The sequence below is a fragment of the Enhydra lutris genome, unplaced genomic scaffold (genome assembly GCF_002288905.1).
Source record: "Enhydra lutris kenyoni isolate GAN:26980312 unplaced genomic scaffold, ASM228890v2 scaffoldscaffold5, whole genome shotgun sequence".
NCBI lineage: Eukaryota > Metazoa > Chordata > Mammalia > Carnivora > Mustelidae > Enhydra > Enhydra lutris.
Window position 1 is genome coordinate 17,550,022 of NW_019154089.1, and position 20,167 is coordinate 17,570,188.

The following is a 20,167-nucleotide window of genomic DNA, read 5'->3' on the forward strand; positions in this document are numbered from 1 at the left end:
TAGTCAGAGAGGCAGGCAGAGTGAGAGGGGGAAATAGGCCCCCTGTTGAGTAGAGAGCCAGATGCTGGGCTTGATCCCAGGACCCTGATATCATGACCTGAGCCAAAGGCAGAAACTTTAACCCTCTGAGCCACCCAGGTGCCCCTCTTTTGTCCATTTTTAAAATGGCTTCTTTGTTTTCATATTATTGCACCCTGAGAGTTCTTTGCATATTCTGGACATAAGTCCTTTTTTAAGATATGTTTTACAAGTATTTTCTTCCAGTCTTATCTTTTCATCTTTTCAAGGATATCTTTCACAGAGCAGAAGATTTTGATTTTGATGAAGTGTCACGTACCATTTTTTTCTTTGATAGGTTATGCTTTTGATGTTATCTCTAGGAAGTCTTTCATGGATCCTTTTGACTCTGTAAATTTATGTCTTTCATTCACCAAATTTTAAAAGCCTTTGGCCATTTTTTTTTTCATATATTTTTTTCTGTACCATTTTCTTTCTGTCTCCTTCTGAGACTCTTAATTGCATAAATACTGGATCTTTTGCTCTTGTCTTACATTTTCTCCAAACTTCCCCCCGCCCCATCTTTTCTGGATAATTTCTATTGGTCTGTCCTCAAGTTGACTGCATGATATACCTCCTTCTTAGAAATTCATAGGATAGAGTAGCATAGAAAGGCTCTGAGAAAGGCTGCAGTAGAGACATCCAATGTTTCCCAACTTCCAAGACATATTTGATCACAGAACTCTATTTTTATGTAATACATATTGATAGCCCTGACAACCTGTGGCTACAGGTTAATTAGTAATAATTTTGGCAATTATCCTTTAAGGAATAGATAAAAATGGTTTATAAGGACCTTATCAAAGTATAGGCTGCCCATGGGGTTACATTTCATTTATAGTGCATGTCTTTCTGAAGAATTCTTTTTTTTTTTTTTTTTTTTTTTGAAGAATTCTTTTATAGAGGCATACCATGTTTAATTTAAAATAGGCATGCATTTGATTTATAAGATGTAAATAGTAGAGCACAGTTGTGATTTAGAGAGATTATCTAGACCAGTGGTTGGAAACCTTTTGTACTTCATTCTCTACCAAGCCTGGATCACTAAACACTCTTTTAAAAAAAGGTTTTTTTGGTAAGTAGGCTCCACATTGGGTGTGGAGCTCAGTGTGGGTTTCAGACCCACGATCCTGAGATCAAGAACTGAGTTGATACCAAGAGTTGGACCCTTAACTGACTGAGGCACCCCACTAATCACTCTTTCAAAATAACTGGTTCTAATAGGTCAGAAATTAGAGACAAGTCCTTGTTATTGTAGAAAGACAGTTAAATGTCTGCAACACTTGTTACATCTTGGCTATGTGCAGTAAACTTGAGGGACGCTGTAAATCATGATTGTATTATTTTACAAGGGAAGAAATAGGTCCATACAATCTATTTTAAATAATCTAATCTTTAAAAAATAATTTATTTCCCATCCACCATTATATGGGGACAGTATTGAAAACTTGGAGAATATTGGAAAGATTAAAAGAAGGGAGAAAAAGAGCACTCAGAGAACAAAATCAATTATTATTAAATTTTCTTCTCTGTTTTTCTTTTTTTAATATACATATTGGTTATTTCACTATATAGATGGCTTTTATTCTGGTTTTTAAAAAACATTATTGTACTAAAACATTCTGTTCTGTCATTAAAAACTTTTCATAGTTTACTTTGACATTTTTCTGAAAATGTCAAACATTTTTTTATTTTAAAATATTTGTAAATAAATATAATGGGTTAGGGGTATACATTTTTGAAGGTTCCTAATAGATAGTGTCATACTGTTTTCCAGAGGGTGAGCCATCTCTTTTCAGAGTTTAAAAATTCCCTTTATAAGTCTGTTAAATATAACGAGTACAGTTTTTAGAGGGACAAAGTAAGCAAAATAGTACATCTGTTTTGGAAAATATTCAATATTGCCTCTTCCCTTTTTGTCATTTTCCACCTGTTTGAAGTTTAACTCTTCTTATTTATTGTAACACAGGTCTGTTTTATGGTTCAGAGACAAACACATTTATCAGACTGTGATATACTATGTTGATCTTGTCTCAATAGATTTGGGATAAAACCAGCTTGGAATGTTTGAAAGTGTTAACAGGACACACTGGCTCTGTCCTTTGTCTCCAGTATGATGAACGTGTCATTGTGACTGGTTCTTCAGACTCTACAGTGAGGTGAGTGATTTGGCTTCACTGAACTTAAATGTCTTCCAGGAGAAGAATGAGATTGCACCCTTTTCTGGGATAAGTGCACACATACTTTGTGTATGTTTTTGTATGATGTATTTCAAAACCACTTTAGATGTCGGTTTATTTGAACAAAGTAGGCTGGAAAGCTAACTTTTATTAAGTAGGTCCTGTTCTCATTGCTGTGTGTTACAGAGATGGCAGTGTACTTTCGTATAAAAGCACATGACCTAGTATTAGGCTAACTTTCTCCTGGAAGACCATGCTCCAGAAAAGTCTCCAGCACCCTTAGTATCCTTTCTCGGACTCAGTGCTTCTAGGCCGCTACTTTTGCCTTATAAGCCTGCGTCTTTCCTCCTTTGCTCTGTGTAAACTTGTACTCTTGGGAGATGGGGTTTACAGGAAAGCTATAGCAGGAGAGGGCTGCCTCCGCGAGCCCTATAGGTCATGGATATCCCCAGTTGGGATGCTGGCTTTGTTCATAAAGCAGTTGGGTAAGTAGATGAGTGTGGAAATTGATAAGATGTCCTGACCTACAGTCTCTAGTTTGCAGTGGATAAATTAGAGACTCAGTGGCCTGTCAAAGGTCAAGAAGAACCTTAAGTTTGGAAGCTCCTCGATTCCCCAGGTACCACGCTGCCTTCCCCCTGTGACCTAAGACTCCCTGCAGAGCCCATCTCCTTAAAGACTCATTTTGTTGTCCTCAACATGAGCTTACAAGCACTGTGCCTGAATACTTGATGCTAAATAAACCTAAACCTGGGCAGAGCCAGGATTGGCCTTCCTTTTTTGAAATGCTCTCAGTACTTCTCAGCAGATAGAATAATTGCTTCTGGGGGCTCCTTTTAAGCATGATCTTAGGTGTCAGATCCTAGTAGTCACCAAATACAAGTGAAGCTTAACACCTCCCCAGCCTACTACCAAGTATGGGTGCGGGGCATACATGCTAGCCTCTTTTCCTGGTTGTCTTAACAATGCCACATTGGGCTTTTCTGTTCTCATGCAGAGTCTGGGATGTGAACACGGGTGAAGTTCTCAACACGCTGATCCACCACAATGAGGCTGTACTGCACTTACGCTTCAGCAATGGACTGATGGTGACCTGTTCCAAGGACCGCTCCATCGCTGTGTGGGACATGGCTTCTGCCACCGATATCACTTTACGCCGTGTCCTGGTTGGCCACCGTGCTGCTGTCAATGTAGTAGACTTTGATGACAAATACATTGTGTCTGCCTCTGGTGACAGAACCATCAAAGTGAGTGTCTTCAGTCATAACTCTCCTTATTCCTGTCCCTATTAGAATACAGAGAAAGTAGAGGTGGCTTTTACTAAGCTGGTACCTGGCAAGATCTCTGTTCTCCTCCATTTGTGCTTGATCCCTTGTGCTTCTGGAATCACAGGCAAGGTAGGAGGAAAGGGTCATGGGTCCAGGGTACAGAGGAGCCCTCTACTGCATGAAGCGACACTGTTGGTCACGTTTTGAAGGGAAAGAGAACTAACCTGTGGCATGTGTAGTGGGTGCTAGGAGCTTTTCATTACTAATGTCACTCCATCTTTCCGGCACTCTTTTGAGGCAGGTATAGCCTTCGTTTTACAGAGGGGCCTCGGAGAGTGGAGAACTGGGCTGGAGACGACACAGCAAGTTAGTGGCAGAGCTGGGATTCGATTTGTTCATTATTCACTTAATTTGGAGAACCTGCCATGCCATAGACCCTGGGCTGGGTGCTGGAGATACAGTAATGTGTAAGGCACATCTGCCATTGGGAAGCTCAGCGTGTGGTGGGTAGCTGGCATGAGACGAATGGCTGTAGTCTAGGGTGGTTCGTGGGATGTGGTAGATGCACTGATTGCAATATCCATATTAACTTTTTTAAATTTTAGCTTCTGTTTTTATAACAACTTTATTGAGATATAATTCATATACCATAAGATTTACCCTTTAAAGCATGCAATCCAGTGGCCTTTAGTATAGTCATAGTGTTAGCCATCACTAGTTTCAGAACATTTTCTTTGCCCTCTGTAAAAACCTCATACCTGTTGACAGTCAGCCCCTGTTCTCTTCTCCTGGTCTCTGGCAATCACTCATCTACTTTTTGTCCATGGATTTGCCTCTCCCCCCATTTCATATAAATGTAGTCATATAATATGTGGCCTTTTCTGTCTGGCTTTTTGCACTTAGTAGAGTGTTTTCATGGTTCACCCATGAATATTGTAGCATGTATCAGTACGTCATTCATTCTGATGACTGAAGGAAATTCCGTTGTGGATGTACCATGTTCTGTTTGTCCACTTGTCAGTTGATGGACATCTTGATGGTTTGTACTTTTTATTTGTTACAAATAGTGCTGCCATAAGCATATGTGTGCAAGCTTTTGCACGGACATACATTCTTAGTTCTCTTGGAAGGTAACTTGGGTTTCACATTTTGAGGAACTGCCAAACTTTTTTCCAAAGTGGCTGTACCATTTTAAAATCCCACCAGCAATGTGTGAGTGTTTCGATTTGGCTTAGAAAACCTTTTTTATGAGCAGCACTCGTTAACATTCTAGTGTCTACTTGCTAGCCCCACAATTCACAAAGGTGGCATCAAACTTTAGATTGAGTGGTTTGGAAGCTGGACAAGTAGGATTTGCATGTAGTCATTCACTCGCTGCTCAGTCACACCAGTTGGAACAAGGTCACCGCCTGGAAGTCGAGAGGGTTTGGGCCTTTTTACAAAACAGCTGTTGCATAACATCAGCCTGGAGGGTGTCTCCATATCCTTGCCAGCACCTGTTATTGTCTGTCTTTTTTATTGTAGCCATCTTAGTGGTTGTGCAATGATCTCTCTGGTTTTGGTTTCCTTTTCTCTAGTGACTAATTATATTGAGCATCTTTTCAGTGCTTTGTGGCCATTTTTATCTTCTTTGGAGAAACATTTATTTAAATCCTTCGCTAAAAATTGGATTGTTTTGGGTTTTTTTATTGTTTAGTTGTAAAAGTTCTTTATATATTCTGGTTACAAGTCCCTTATCAAGTAAATGGTTTGCAAATATTCTCTTCCATCCCATGAGTTCTCTTTTCACGTTCTTGATGGTGTTCTTTGAAACACAGATGACTTTAATTTTGATGAAGTCAGTTTATCAATTTTGTCTTTTGTTGCTTGTGCTTTTGTTGTCATGTCTAAGAAACCATCGCCTAATCGAGGATCACAAAGATTACTCCTATGTTTTCTTCTGAGAATTTCATAGTTTCAGCTCTCACATAATAGGCCTTTGATCCATTCTGAATTAAATTTTTTGTGTATTGTGTGAGTTAGGGGTCTGACTTCATTCTTCTGCATGTGGATATCTAGTTATCCTACTCAACTACAAATGCAGCTGGTAAAATAATTCAGGGCACTTCGGTTGCTTTGCGTCTCCTTATTTGGCTTGTAATATATTAAGTGTGTCTGTGAACATCTAAGTCTTGCAGATGGTTTCACAAAAGAGGGATTATTTATTCCACATACATAATATTAGGAGTGATGTGTCAAAACAAATGGAGCTGTTCAAGGAACTAAGCTGGAAAAGAGGAGGATGTGAAAGGTGAAACTTTTTCACATCAGTTACATTGGATTTTACATGTCAGCTGGCATGAAAACATAAAATTGGGCCCACACTCTTCCTTCTAGGCAAGTGCATGTCTGAACCATCCAGGAGATGTTCTCTTTGTGAATATCGCAAGGTTTGGAGACTTCACAGCTTCCCTCTGTGTTTCCTTCCTGTTTCATCACTCCGCAGCCAAGAAAACTGTTTGCTGGCCAATCTGTCCCCCAGCCTCCGTACCATATTTTATTGTCAAGTATTTTGGTCATTCTTAGAAGCTCTTATTTTTTTTTTTAAAAAGGTGTATTCTGAGGGGACTTTTCTGCATTTATTCTTAAAATATTGCTGATCTGTTCTACAGGTCTGGAGCACAAGTACCTGTGAATTTGTTCGCACTCTGAATGGACACAAGCGAGGCATCGCCTGTCTCCAGTACAGGGATCGGCTGGTTGTTAGTGGATCATCAGATAATACCATAAGGTGGGTAGAAGTTGGTGTGCTGACAGGGCAGGCCAATTTTTGCCATACTTTTGACCCCTCTCCTGGCCCTAACATTTGAAAGACTCCGAGCCTTTGGAGATAGATACTTCAAATAAGAGAAACCTTTATTAATCTCTTGGGCTCTGCAGACTGAAGCAGGTAAACTGATTCCCCCAAAACATGTGTTTTAGAACCTCCTCCACCCAAGCACCCTTAATACCAGAGCCCCTTAGAACAGAGGATGCTCTGGCCTGACTCTCTACGTTCCCTTGCCCGTAGCTCCTGTCTCCCTCACTAACAGCTGGGAGGAGCGTACTTTTTATACGTCTGTCTCGTGCAAAGCCTGTGCTGCAGAATCACCTACTCCTGTCTTATGTTTTATCTCCCTTTTTTCCTTCCAACACTCAGTGACCTCACTTTCTAATAAATATGACTAGCCTTGTATTTATTAAGAACTTCCCTTCAGTATCTGTTTACCAATTCGTAGTCATTTTCCCATCGTGCTAACATACACCAGTAGCTTTTTTATAATCAAATTGTTTAATGTTGGGGCAAAATAAAGATTGGTTTCAAGATAATTTTTAAAAGAAAGAAGGAAGGAGGGAATGAAACCACAACAGTAGAGGTGATACTGCTGTGAGTTTTCTTTTATCATTTTAAGTTTTAAGGCATTATAAAAGTCAAGTGAGATCCTGAATCTTGGCACTGTGTATTACTTAACTATTTCTGGAGTAAACAGTCCTTAACTTTCTCACTGGAGTCTCTGAGGTTTTACAGAATAACACTGCATGTTTCCCCCAGGGAGGGGACCCCTTTGGAGTTAGTGGCAGTGCTGAATGGCTCTGTTCACAGTGGATTAGAGAAGCCGTCGTCACTGGCACTGATGAGAATATTTGGTGAGGGTGCTGTGCTAAAATATTCCTGGGGCGGATGTTAAGAGCCGCTGGTGGAGAGGCTGAGAAAAGCTGGTTACGGAATTAATTTGCCGACTTTGTTTTGTACACGTTAGTTTGCTAGGCTTTCTTTTTGCAGAGAGTGTAGAAAATCAGTAATAGAAAAATGTAAAAATCTCAGTCTTCAGAATAAATCATACACCAAGAAAAAGGCAGGATGTAGTCTCTGGGTTTATATTTCTCAGACACTTCATATACCTAATGAGAGGCTCCCACTGTGACCTCCTAAACTGGACAAATGCTAGTATGCAGGACTATGTAGGAAGGGGTGTCCCTAAGCCTCATCTGGAGAGGGAGACCACCATACTGGTCCACTGATTCTAACTTCAGTGGGCCTCATGGACTCCAGGCCAGACATGTCTGGGGTGGAAGCCTAACCCTCCGGCTATACATACCGTGTCCTCCCCTGACCCACCCACCTACCTACATGCCTTTTCTTCCTTACTGCCCGCAATCCCTGTCTCCCCAAGAAAAGTCCTTGTTGGACCATTTGGCTCCGTGGTTTCATCAATTCAGATATCAAGAGAGTACCCAGGAACTAAATACAATGGAAGTTTTCTTACCTGTTGATCTTATTTAAATAATAATACATGTGTATGATTTAAAAAACTGAATGAAAGAAAATACAATAAGTAAGGCTTTATCAAATCAGTGCTTTTTTTTTGTAAGTTTTTATTTATTTACTGAAGTAATCTCGACACGCAATGTGGGGCTCGAGCTCACTACCCTGAGATCAAGAGTCAGATGCTCTTCCAACAGAGCCAGCCAGCCGCCCCCCCAGATTAGTGCTTTAAAATACACAGATGGTATAAATGTACAAACATATCTTTCTACGTGGATAGTTTGGGCTGGGAGTGAGATAGAAACAAGTCCAGGAGCGTGAAAATCACATATGGGACAGGTAAGAGGAACTCAAGGAGAGTGTGAATCATGTATGGGAGGTTGTTTCACAGAGATCTGTTTGACTTTCCAGGCTATGGGATATCGAATGTGGTGCCTGTTTAAGAGTCCTAGAGGGACATGAAGAATTGGTCCGATGTATCCGGTTTGATAACAAGAGGATTGTCAGTGGGGCCTACGACGGGTATGTATTTCAGATTCTTCAGCGCACCGCTGTCACTGTATCTAGAGGGAAAATGAGCGCTGTATATTCAGCAGCCAAGTACTTGCCGGCTCTGTGTTAGATCCTTTCCCTGTAATAGGTGGCAGCTGTCACTGTACCGCCTGATCATGTCCAGGCCCTTGGGCCCAGAAGGATGAGTGGTCTTGCCCTGACTCCTGCAGTAGGAGAGCCTCTGGAACTCCTGTGCTTACACCTTTAACCATTATTGTAAACTGTGGGAGTAGCTTAGGTTGTGCAAGAATTCAGTTCTTTGCCTTAGCCCTAAATTAAGCCAGCTGTGTGTGTGCGTGCACGTGTGTGTGCACACGTGTATGTGTGTGCACGTGTTTAATGATACATTTCCTTTCCCCTTTTGGTTAATTGAACAAATAACTCTTCAAGGTGACCTTATGTATACTTCACTAAGGGACTAGTTGGTCTGTGTATGCTCCTATTATTAACTCCCAGCATTTGCTTAGTTTGAAGAAAGGTATCCTTGGAATTTCACAGAGAGCCCTAGCTTCTGTCAGCAGCACCTACTCAGCTCCAGAGAGCCCCCTGAGGAATGAATTTGGTGACATAGATTATCAAGTCAGGAACTGGTTTTAGATAACCTGAAGTTGTTTTCTTGTCTCCCTTAAAAAATATTTCTTCACAGTTTAGCAATTCTGAGAATGTGGAGGTCCTTATTTTTTCCCAAATCAAGTGTAGTTGGTTTAAATAACTTGTAAAAATGTAAGCTTGTAAAAAAAAAAAAAAAAAAAAAAAAAATGTAAGCTTGTTCTCCATTTGCTTTTCTGATAGCAACTCAGATGTACTCCTTTCTGTCAAGGAAGTGCTTGACAGTATATAAAATATTAACTTTTCTACCAATGGCAATTTTTCTTTTCTAGGAAAATTAAAGTTTGGGACTTGCAAGCTGCTCTTGACCCTCGAGCCCCAGCAAGTACTTTGTGTTTGCGCACGTTGGTGGTATGTAATCTGTTGAAAGGGCAGCGGTTCTTGTGCTGGGGGAGGGCGACCCGCAGATAGCCCTGCCTAAGTGTACCCCAGAAGGGTTGTGTGCCTCACAGTATGCCTTCAGGGAAATGCACAGTTTTGTTCATTTTGGTTAGCCAAAATCAGAGCTTAATTGACATTTACATTATAGTGAGCTCTTTCCTAAGGACCATGAACACAACTTAAAATGTGAAAGCAGGCGTCCTCATTTGTAGGTGGATTGGTTTCATCATAGAGCACAAAGTATTTCCTTCCTATAGATTTGGGAGAGTTCATAATATGGGTATCTGGTTACATTATATTTTTATAATACAGCACATGTTTGTATTATGATGGAATTTCTGTATTCTGGATTATTGCTTTGGCATATAAAAATATCTTATTTTTATATGTTATCTTGCTTTAGCAACTTTGGCAGGCTCATTATTTCCCATAGTCTGGTTGCTTTTGTTACATTAATGAGGATACAGTTGTTTAAAAGTAGCGCTAGATTTTTCCTGTTTTCAGTAGCTTTACCTTTTATTCCTGTTTCTTTGCTTCTTACAGTGATTAGAGCATGCAGCACTATGGTTAGGGCCATTCTTGTTTTCTTCTTGATTTTAATGAGAATGCTTCTCTTTCACCATTAATTTTGATTTTGGCTGTGGTTGAGATAGATACTCTTGGTACTGTTAAAAACGTTTTCCTTCTGGCTCTGCTTTTTACAGCGTATCAAACATGGGTATTTAATAATGTTTTTTACCTTTCCAAGATCCTTGGTGAAGTGAGCACATAGTTTTTCTTCTTCGACATATAAGTGAGCCAGGATCTCAGATACAGAGATTAATTCAAAGAAAAGGCTTAGAAGGAAAAGCCAAAGTAGTTGCTCCTGGGGTGAGGGACAAAGCTCAGTAAGCTCTGGAACATTGGTTAGGAAGCAGGGATAAGTAGCTGCATTTCCAGCCTGTGCCAGATCACTGATAGTAAGAGATGAGGGACTGTAACAGTCTCGTTTTACTCATCAAGTTGTTACATTTCACAGGAACATTCTGGACGTGTGTTTCGGCTACAGTTTGATGAATTTCAGATCATCAGCAGCTCCCATGATGACACTATTTTGATTTGGGATTTCTTAAATGTGCCTCCCAGTGCCCAGAATGAGACCCGTTCTCCCTCCAGGACATACACTTACATCTCCAGATAACAGTCTGCACTTTACCCGTTTCAGGTGAGTACCTCCCCCTGTTTAATCCTACTCATTGAATTCACCCTCCCTCTGGGGCCGTGTTGTGATCTGGGTTCCCTGTTCATAGGAACCATGGTGGTTAGTGTTTATTAGCTGCCTCAGCTTTGCAGAGTTCCACCGTCAGGCTAGATCTTTATGGTCGCATTAAAATGAGGTTGAAATTGGAATCCTGCATATTGTGGGTTTTCACACTGGCAGACAATGTGATTCCTATTTTTTAAAAGTGTTTTCCTTAATGGCTTCCCAGGTCCTATCAATTTAACGCAGATAAAGTCCTTCAAAATCTGTTTTGGGGTATAGGAATCTCTTTTTTCTCTTTCCTGTTTTTCTTTTATTTGAAAAAAAAAAAAAAATCACCATCATCCAAACACTCAGAATTCTCGCTCTGCCCCCATTATAATCCACCCACAATCACTGTTCACTAGAAGAGGGATGTGTTTGTTGTGAGAGCCCCTAAAACCCATTCTTCATCCATTAGACACAACATGTACCCTGGAAGCAAAGCCCTTTGCTCTGGTTACAGGAAGACTTAGAGCCATTGTAACCATTGATGATGGCATGTTTTGATTACTAAGGGTGTCCAACCTAGAGGATGAGAAGCCTTACTTGGCTGTGTCCTGGGACCCGATGGCCTTGTTCATCTGGAGCAGGATTTCCAACTCTGAAAATTTTGCAAGGGGGCCAATAAGTTCTGTGTACGTGAAACTTTGCAGATGGAATAAATATGTTTGTACCTATCTGTATTACTGTGTATATATGTATGTAAAGACTGATTAATAAAATTCGTATGTATTTTAAAGTATTACTTAATACTTAGTGGCTCTTTATCATTATATATTTTCCTGTCCATTAAATATTAAAAGTATAAAGAAAGTTTATGTGCAGTATTGTGAAATTCTTTTTGATGAAAAGATAGGACTCCTAGATCACCTAGTTACCATTGTTTCTAATATTTCTTACTTGAGACTCTAAGACCCAAAACACAGATACCCAGGAAGTTTGTCTTAAAGGCTCAGCCAACTACAGTCAGAGGCCAGATTTGTTCCACTGCCTGATTTGATTCCCCTACCACAGCAAGCTAATAAGAATAGCTTTTGACACTTTTAAATAATGGAAAAAAATTAAAAGAAGAATACTATTTCATGACACATGAAAATTATGTGAAATTCAATTCTAGTGTCCCTAAATAAAGTTTTATTATAATAGCCATGCTCATTTGTTTACATATTACCTCTGGCCATTTTCATACTTCATCGGCAGAGGTGAGTATTTGCCACAGATGATACGGCTTGCAACGTCTAAAATATTTATTATACAGCTCTTTGAGAAAAAGTTTGCTGACCTCCAGTCTTGCCCCTGTGCCATCTATTAGTGATAAACCAAGGGTCTGCATCAGGAATGGCAAATAAGCTTTTTCTTCATGCTGGCTGAGTTTGATCAGCAGCGCCCGACTCGAGTCCTGTCTTTCAGAAGGATTCTGGGACCCTGTGTGGACCCCAGAGGATTAGGTGCTGTGATGGGTTGTCAGTGTCTGCCTGGGTGTGGGAGGTGAGCAGTAATGACCTGCAAGCCACATACATAGCTTCTGTTCCTGGTCCCAACTGTGTTCATACCATCTCTCATGATAGTGACCATCTGCCTTGCTACTTTCTCTCTGGATAGATTCTTCATAAGTTGAAAAACCCTTATGGCAGAATTATTACATTTATTGAATAGAGTCTTAAAATAGGTATCAAAGGGAATTACAGAGAAGAAGGCAAGGATCTCTTGAATGATTGCTCCTCCCCACTTGAACCTTCCTTCCCAGAAATCCTAAGAAAATACAGGGAAGGAGGAATGGACCCACATGAAAACTGCTTTCCCTCCTGGTCTTTGCTATCCCTCTCCCAGTCTCCGTTCTGCTCTCACCGAGGATCATCTTAAGCCCTGTGCCTGCCATCCTCTGCCTTACTGGCTTCCTGCTGTCTTCAGGATTAAGGTTCAACTACTTCAGTTAGCTGACAGGAGTTTCAGCATCTAGCTGTTACCTTCTGTCCTCACGACCCACCCTCCCTATGTCCCAGTCTCCCATTACTCCTTTCCAAAAACCTAGTGTGGCAACCAGACTGAATTCTGTTTCTCCAGTTACATTATAGTAGTGCGGACCTCTACCATCTCCCTCCCCTGTGTGTGTTATTATGGCTTTTAGACACCCCCACCCCAGTTTTGCCCCTTTACCTCATTTGACTTAATTTATTATTTGATACTGAAATAGTTTGTATGCCTTTCTCCTTCCCCAGGGTGAGGAGCTCCTTTTCTTGTGGAACTCCAGTGTTCAGTCGAGTGCTTAAGTACTAAAAGCGTTGATTGATTTTTGTTGGGCCAGTGACACCCAGGGCCAAAATAACCTGTTTGTGTTTTTTCTCCTAGGCCACATAAGAATTTGCCCCTAAATAGACAAGTGTGTGTACAGCTATAGCTGTACTATAGTGTATTCTGCAGCCATTTTCAGCAAACATAAAGATGATATAACTCAGTAAAAAATTGGGATAAATCATCTGAACTGGCAGGGTCAGGTGTTAGATAGATTCTGTATGTAGACAAGGACCTAGATGTACAGGTCTCCCTCTGCCCTGCCCCTGTTGCTGTTTTTTAAAATCAGTTTTATAGAGGTACGATTTGTATAAAAATTGTACTCACTTAAAGAGTACTGTTTGATGAGTTTTTACAAATGTATATAATCCCTGAAATTCCCTCCACAGTCAAGATAAGTACATTTCTAAATGTTCACTTCTGTCACCTTTGTAGTCAAAGCCTGGCCCCTCCTAGCCTTAGCAAACACTGACCTGCTTTCTGTCATTAGATGAGTGTACATTTTCTTGGGCTGCACTGTTCAAGATGGTAGTCAGTAGCTATTTGTGGCTACTGAGCTCTTGAAATGTGGCCAGTGGGACTTGGGAACTAAATCTTAAATTATATTTTAATTGAATTTAATTGAATATTTAATTGTCTTTAAGTTTAAATAGCTACATGTTGGTAGTGATTACTGTTTGGACCAGCATATTTTAGAAGTTTTGTATTTTTAGCTTTTACATTTCGGTCTTTGATCTGAGTTAATTTTTGTGTATGGTGTGAGGTGATGTCATTGGTCTTGTTTTTTTTTTAATAGTTGTCTAGTTGTTCCAGCACTATTTGATTAAAAGAGTTTTCTTGTCCCATAGAATTTGTTTAGCACTTTTGTCCAAAAATCATTTGACCCCTTATTTGTAGGTCAGTTTCTGGACTCTATTCTAAGTACATGATTTATGTAGCTCTTCTTTCGCCGATACTGTAAGGTATAATTTTCCAACTTAAAAAAAATTGTCTTGACCATTATTCATAGTCAGTTTTGAATTAGAGTGTTAAATTCTGTGAAGAGGACTGCTGGGTTTATAATTAAGACTGCATTAAATCATAATATCATTTTGGGGGAGAATTTGCACCTTAACAAATGTTGAGTCTTCCAATCCATGAACATGGTATATCTCTATTATTTAGGTCTTTAGTTTCTCTTAAGCAGTATTTTGTAGGCTTTAGTATAGAAGCCTTGCACATCTTTTGTTAAACTTACTGCATTCTCTTTCTTTTCTAAACTGTGCCTTTTCATCTGCACATTGCTTTAGCTGTATGCCGCCTCTGCTTTTATTTTTCCACATAAGGGAAGCACATAAAATAGAACATGGACAACTGCAGCTATAGCTTAGCTTCTGCAATAATGGATACGTTCAGGGGAATAGGTGTATCCGAGAACAACTTAACCGTAACTCTTTTTTGTATTTTTGATGTGTTTTTGTTTTTGTATTCTGTTTAGAGAGGCACGTGCTAAAATCCAAGACATCCATAGTATGTTTCCCCTCTCTGGCATATTTAATAGATGAAATTTAGAACATAGTAAACTTTCACAAATTGAGCAACTTTTATATACTACTTTAAAATGCCCTGAAACAAGATTTCTTTGGTTGAGAAATGAAGGAATGATCACCAGTGGTGTTTCTCTCATTGGCTATGGTAGAAAGGAAACTGGTTTTACTTCTTCTGGGCCTTCCTCCTGTCTGCTTCTTGGGAATCTCAGAACAACTGCCCTTGTTGTGATCCACAATTATAAATCAATGGAAAAATCTTATCTGCTGTTTAAGCGGCACAAGCAATGAAACCTCAAATGTGTTTGTCTCTTCAAAGTGAATTACTTTTGACAATCTTGGCAGTCAGCTCTATAGATTTTACTGCTCGTTTCCAAATTCTTTTCATTTATTGTAACATGAAAAAAATTATTACCATGTGATACTGTAAGATTTATGCATAATGAGAAACACTACCCTAATGATGATTTAACCTTGCAGTAAAATATTCAACCCTAAAATATAAGGTAAGAGTATTTCTGTGTCAGGAAATATAGCAGTAGATTTATTTGCTGAGTCATTTTTTCAAATTACTAACTCCTAAGAGCCTAATATGTACAGTAGCTCTTTTTTTTAATTACAAGACAACATATGATCATTATTAGGAAATTAGAATAAGTAGATAAGCCAAAAAAAGGAAATAAACTCCTACTCCTGGTTTACCATTGTTAATTTCCTTGTATATGACCTTTCAGGCTTCTGTACATGTTTTAAAATGCTTTTTTTTTTCCTTTGTTGCAAAACTGTTCTATGTCCATAATGTCAATATTTGCCTAAATTACCATTCCTAATGGCAAAATAATACTCAGTTGTTTAGATAGGCCCTGTTATATATATATATATATTCTCCCCAGCTTTTAGCTGTTATAAAACACATTGTTATAATCATTTATTTAGCTTAATCTTTGCTTTTTTCCTTTTTTTTTTAATTTGAGAGAGAGAGAGAGAGAGCATAGGTGGGAGGGGTACAGGGAGAGGGAGAGGGAGAGAATCTCAAGCAGACTTCATTGCCGTGGACCTGACTCAGTGCTCAATCTCATAGCCCTGAGATTGTGATCTGAGCCAAAACCCAACAATCAGTTGCTCAACTGATTGTGCCACCCAGGCACCCAAAATCTTTGCTTTTATTACCATTGGATAAATTCTAGAAATGTCTGTAGTGTCTGAGTTGAAAGGTATGGTGTTTAAAGACTTGGATGCACAGAGGCACGTTACTCCCCTGTAGAGTTAAGTCGGTTTATGCTCCCACCAGCAGTGTTTGAGAGTACCTACTTCTTATTTGTGGGCATTACTAATTTAAAAATAAGACTCTTAAAGATCCTTCATGTGAAAACAGCAGTGAATGAAATTAAATCTCTCATTGAGATTGATTGAGAAATCATTGAGAAAGATTCTTGATCTTTATAAAAATTGACAATATTTTAGGAAAGTTTCCTTTAAAAAATACAAGCTTTAGAAAAATCTTTCTCCTCTCTCTCTCTTTTTTTGTCAGAGAATTTTAGACATAAAGGTAACTTTTAAATCTTCTAGCCCAGTGGTTTAGTGCTGTGTTGGAAAGGATTGTGACCCATTAGTGATTGTGAAATCATTTTAATGGATTTTGACTTTGTTTTGATGAAATTTAGAATAGAAAATGTTAGCCTGCATTGTATTTAGTAATGATGAGTTTAGGTGCGTGCATGTGTGTGTACATATTTGTATACATGGATGAATTTAGAGATTATTACTAAAATGTGTTTCTGACTCAAGGTCATGGTCACAGTAATATGTAACATTCAGTAGTCTTAACCTCTACACTGTATTTTCCTTTTATAAATGATTTATTTAAAAAAGAAGTAACTTCTGATTAGCATTCTATTTAGAAGGAATACTTTATTTACTAGCCTTTGCATATTTTTGATTCACAGTGATAGATGAGATCTCTCAGGCAGATAGAGACCAGCCCTTGTAGGCTTTGGATGTCCTAAAAGATAATACTAAGTAGAAAATCTAACATGAAGCCTATTTTGTTACATGCATAATTTTTAGCAGCAAGCACTGACAGTTGACAAGTTATAGGGTCGGGCATCTCTTCAAGTCCCCTCTCTGTCCCTTAATGGCTAATGCTTTGAACTAAGCAGTGCCTCTGAGCCTTTGTTCTCTTATTCATCAAGTGGTATTATAGTTTCTACCTCATAAGATTGTTGTAAGGTTTAAATAAATACAGTGCCTGGTAATGTATTACATTCAGAACAATTTGCAGCTTTTAGTTTTGATTCTGATGACATTTGAAACGCAGTACTGTGTTGCTTGTGCATGAGTACGTGTCTGTGTGGATGTGGACGGACTGTGGTGTATATCTCCATGTCTAACCAGAATATCATCCATACTCCCTTTGTTTTTTGTTTTGTTTTGTTTTGTTTTCCCAGGGTTTTCTAGTCTTGAACTACTGGCTACATGGCTACCAAATGCCTAAGGGAGTTCTTCACAGCTGAGTTATGAAGCTGGAATTGGTTCTAGACGCTGGGTAGATGCAAAGCAGCCTAACTCTTCCAAGTACCAACATTTCTCACCTCCGATTCCGGCCTCTACTTTGAGAAGGATACCTTAGCTTCACCGACTTCCAGTAGAACAGAAGCCCATTTCCTCCCCCCATCAGTGAAAAAAAAAGTCTAACGCTTCAAATGTAAATTGTTCATATAAAAGGAACGTACAGTCTGTTTTACAGAAGTAAATCGACCATCAAGAGAAGACTGGCCTCTAATTTATATTGCTTTGCACTTTGGTCTGATATTAAGAAACAGCATTCTTCTTTGGTGAAATTTTGGGTGCCAAACACCTACCCAGAATGTCCAGGGCTTTCCTTTTCAGAAGTTAGCATTCTCCTTTTGACCGTCCAAGTCATTAAGAATTCTGACCTGTATTAGGAACATGTTGGACAATGGAAAAATTTCTCTGGATTGTTTTAGTCATATTTTTTGGATTATACTTCCTTTCTGTACCAATTTCTTTTAATTTAAAGAACTATAAGCCAGGTTATATTATCTCCCAACAGGTAATATAGCTCTTTTCTTTTATTAACTGTTCTCTCTGTACCCCAGCCATTTCCTGATATTTGGTAGAGTAACACTTTTACACGTGTGCTTGCCTCCTAATTTAAAATACTGTATCCGCATGTAGATATAATGTACATAACAGTTTAACCTCAAGGTTGCTGGAGTCAGGGCCCCTGTGCCTGAGACACTAATACAGAGTGTGTTCGCACTTAGCCATGGGCTGGGCTCAAGAACCTGATACCAGGGTTGATGTGGATTACCTAGAACCCTTCCTGCAGTATTCATATGGTATTTTTATTTTGTCATTGTCATTTTGTGTGTATGTGTGTGGTGTGCGTGTTTTTAATGGGACTCTTGTTTTAAAATGTAATTTCTAAAGTTTAACACAAAATGTTTTATTCGTTGTGTAGCATATATAACAGAGAGGTACCTTAAAATTTTTTGTTGTTCTTTTCATCATTAAGTACTCCTGAGTACTAGTGGTCACTTCCCATGGTATTCATTTGACTTTACTGTCAAAGATCATTATTCTGTGCATTAGTAACCCTGGAAAGGGAGGAACAAGAAGGCCCTGTTGACTGGGTTTCCTGGCTCTGGAACGCACGCATCCTGGCATGGATGTCGCATCCGCACCGGGGTGGTAACGGGGCCTGCTTGTGTGCTGGAGTCCGTTATGCCAGGTCAGGTTGGTTCAGAGGCCCATCTCGAGTGGAGGGGTACTCCTGTGTGGTGCAAAGCTTCAAGCTCATGAACCCCATTCCTGTCATCTCTGGTGTCACCTGCTGCTGTGGCCCTGGCAGGTTCTCAAAACTCCCAAGTGCTCTGCAGCCTGAATGTGTGAATGGCACTATCATGCTGACCGCGCATGGGAAGGACTTCGGCATTCGGTTGGCACTCCTTTTCCCTTGTTCGATACTAGGTTCTGATTTGCCCCTTGCCATTGTTTCCAAAGATTAAGAATGTCGGTAACATTTTAAAGGACCAATAAGAACCTCCCGTTGACTAAACCTCTTCCCGAGGAAGCACACTCAACTACTAAAGGGAAGGGCCCTGGGCTCAGTTTTGTCCTTTGCATTGAGAACGGTGTGGGGATCAATGTGTGTGTATGTCATTTGTTTCATGGGTTGGCTTGGCTTTTTAGTTTTTCTTTTTCCTTTTTTAAAAATACATTCTTCCCTCCCACATGTTACCAGATTAATTTCTATTTTTGAGAAGTTGAGTCTCCAAGTGTAAGAAAAAGATAAGGAAATCTCTATTTGTGAGGTAGTTGTTGTAAGCTTGACAGTGGTTGTGGAAGTGAGTTAACTTGTACCACTCTCCACATGACAGCTTTATATCAAACTGGTTAGGCGAGCCCAGGGATGAGGGAGGGGTGGGGGGGAGGAGGCAATTCTTCTGAACGAATGGACTTTTTGTTGATGTTTTTGCATGTTTAATATAGAAGTTCTTGTTCCTTGGGAGATCATGGCCTTCGAATATGCACACAACCTTTGAATTGTGCCTATTAAATTATAGCAGGGGACTTTGGCACCCAAGGAATTCTCACTTTCTGGGATTATAGTAGTAATTCCCAGCCGTACCCTGGACTTTATTTTGCTAACCATAATTGAGCAACTGTAAATTACTGCTATATTACTGTTTTAAAGCACTGGGATAGTCTAATTCTAACTTGTAATTAATTATGTTTGCCAATTATCTGTTTGAAATAAATTTGTGTCTGAACAGCTATTGAAACTGTTAAATTGTACAGATATTATTCATGACAGCTTTGTACTGTGGAATGTGCTTAATAAAAAACAAAAAGTTTGACTTTTGTCCAATAAATTGCTAAGTAATGTCAATAAATCAAGTATGAGTATTATGCAGTACACCTAATCTGGCTTCATGCAATTGTTACTTCAGCTACTAGTTCAAGGCCAATTCTCTTAATAAAGTGTTGCGACACTCTGATGCTCTGTTAAGACATTTTTCAAAACCCTGTTCTGTTCTTTCAGTCATCCAGTGACGTCCCATTAAAGTTTGTAGATCTCGGGAGAGTGGAGTGAAAGCGGACTGCTTGTGGGCTCTTGGGGGGTTAGTGTGAGGCGATGCCGGGGTGCGCCCCGGGGTGTTCCCCCAGGACCCGGGAGCTAGCTTCCCGCAGGCTCCCAGCTGCTTCGCCGGTTACTGGAGAACCACGAAGGGGGCCCTTGGGTGGCCCCGGCGGCTCCGAGGGAGAGCGGAGTCCCTGGCGCTGGAAGAAGCGGGCGGCGGTGTGGGAGGCGCCTGGGCGGCCTGCTCCCAGCGAGCGGCCGGCGTGCAGTCGTTGCGCTTCCCGGGTCCGCGGAGGCGCACGTCCCGCCCCAGTCCTCGACCGGGCGGAGCACGGTTTGTGTGTGCGGGGCGGGGGCGGGGGCTGGTGCGCTTCCAAGCCCCGGGTAGCAGCGGGCTCTCCGGATAACTGGCTCTCCCCGCGAGTCCGCCAGACCCGTACCGTGGACCTTGGGGCGGAGTCCTGCCACACTGCTTTGCCTCCACCCGCTTTCCTTGTGAGGTTTTAAAAATCCGTAATACGCTGACCGTTAAGGAACCTCTTTGCAAGCCACGAGAATGAAAAGTGCTTCTCTCTTTCATCCTTGACCTTCAGTCCCTCCCGCAGTCGTCGTCCCGTATTTGTGTCTC

The 20,167-nt window shown here is 40.2% G+C and overlaps 1 protein-coding gene across 2 annotated transcripts in view; it reads left to right on the top strand.

Moving 5' to 3' along the window:
• Positions 1–19,445, top strand: part of LOC111140861 (F-box and WD repeat domain containing 11) — a 127,147-nt gene extending 107,702 nt beyond the window's left edge. For both annotated transcript variants that reach the window (XM_022493088.1, XM_022493087.1), the window contains 7 exons: positions 2,098–2,216; positions 3,235–3,484; positions 6,157–6,275; positions 8,202–8,312; positions 9,224–9,302; positions 10,351–10,536; positions 16,880–19,445. In XM_022493088.1, the coding sequence (XP_022348796.1) occupies positions 2,098–2,216; positions 3,235–3,484; positions 6,157–6,275; positions 8,202–8,312; positions 9,224–9,302; positions 10,351–10,512 (840 nt within the window). In that variant the 3' untranslated portion in view covers positions 10,513–10,536; positions 16,880–19,445. The remainder of the gene's footprint in view (positions 1–2,097; positions 2,217–3,234; positions 3,485–6,156; positions 6,276–8,201; positions 8,313–9,223; positions 9,303–10,350; positions 10,537–16,879) is intronic.
• The last annotated feature ends 722 nt before the right edge of the window (positions 19,446–20,167 follow it).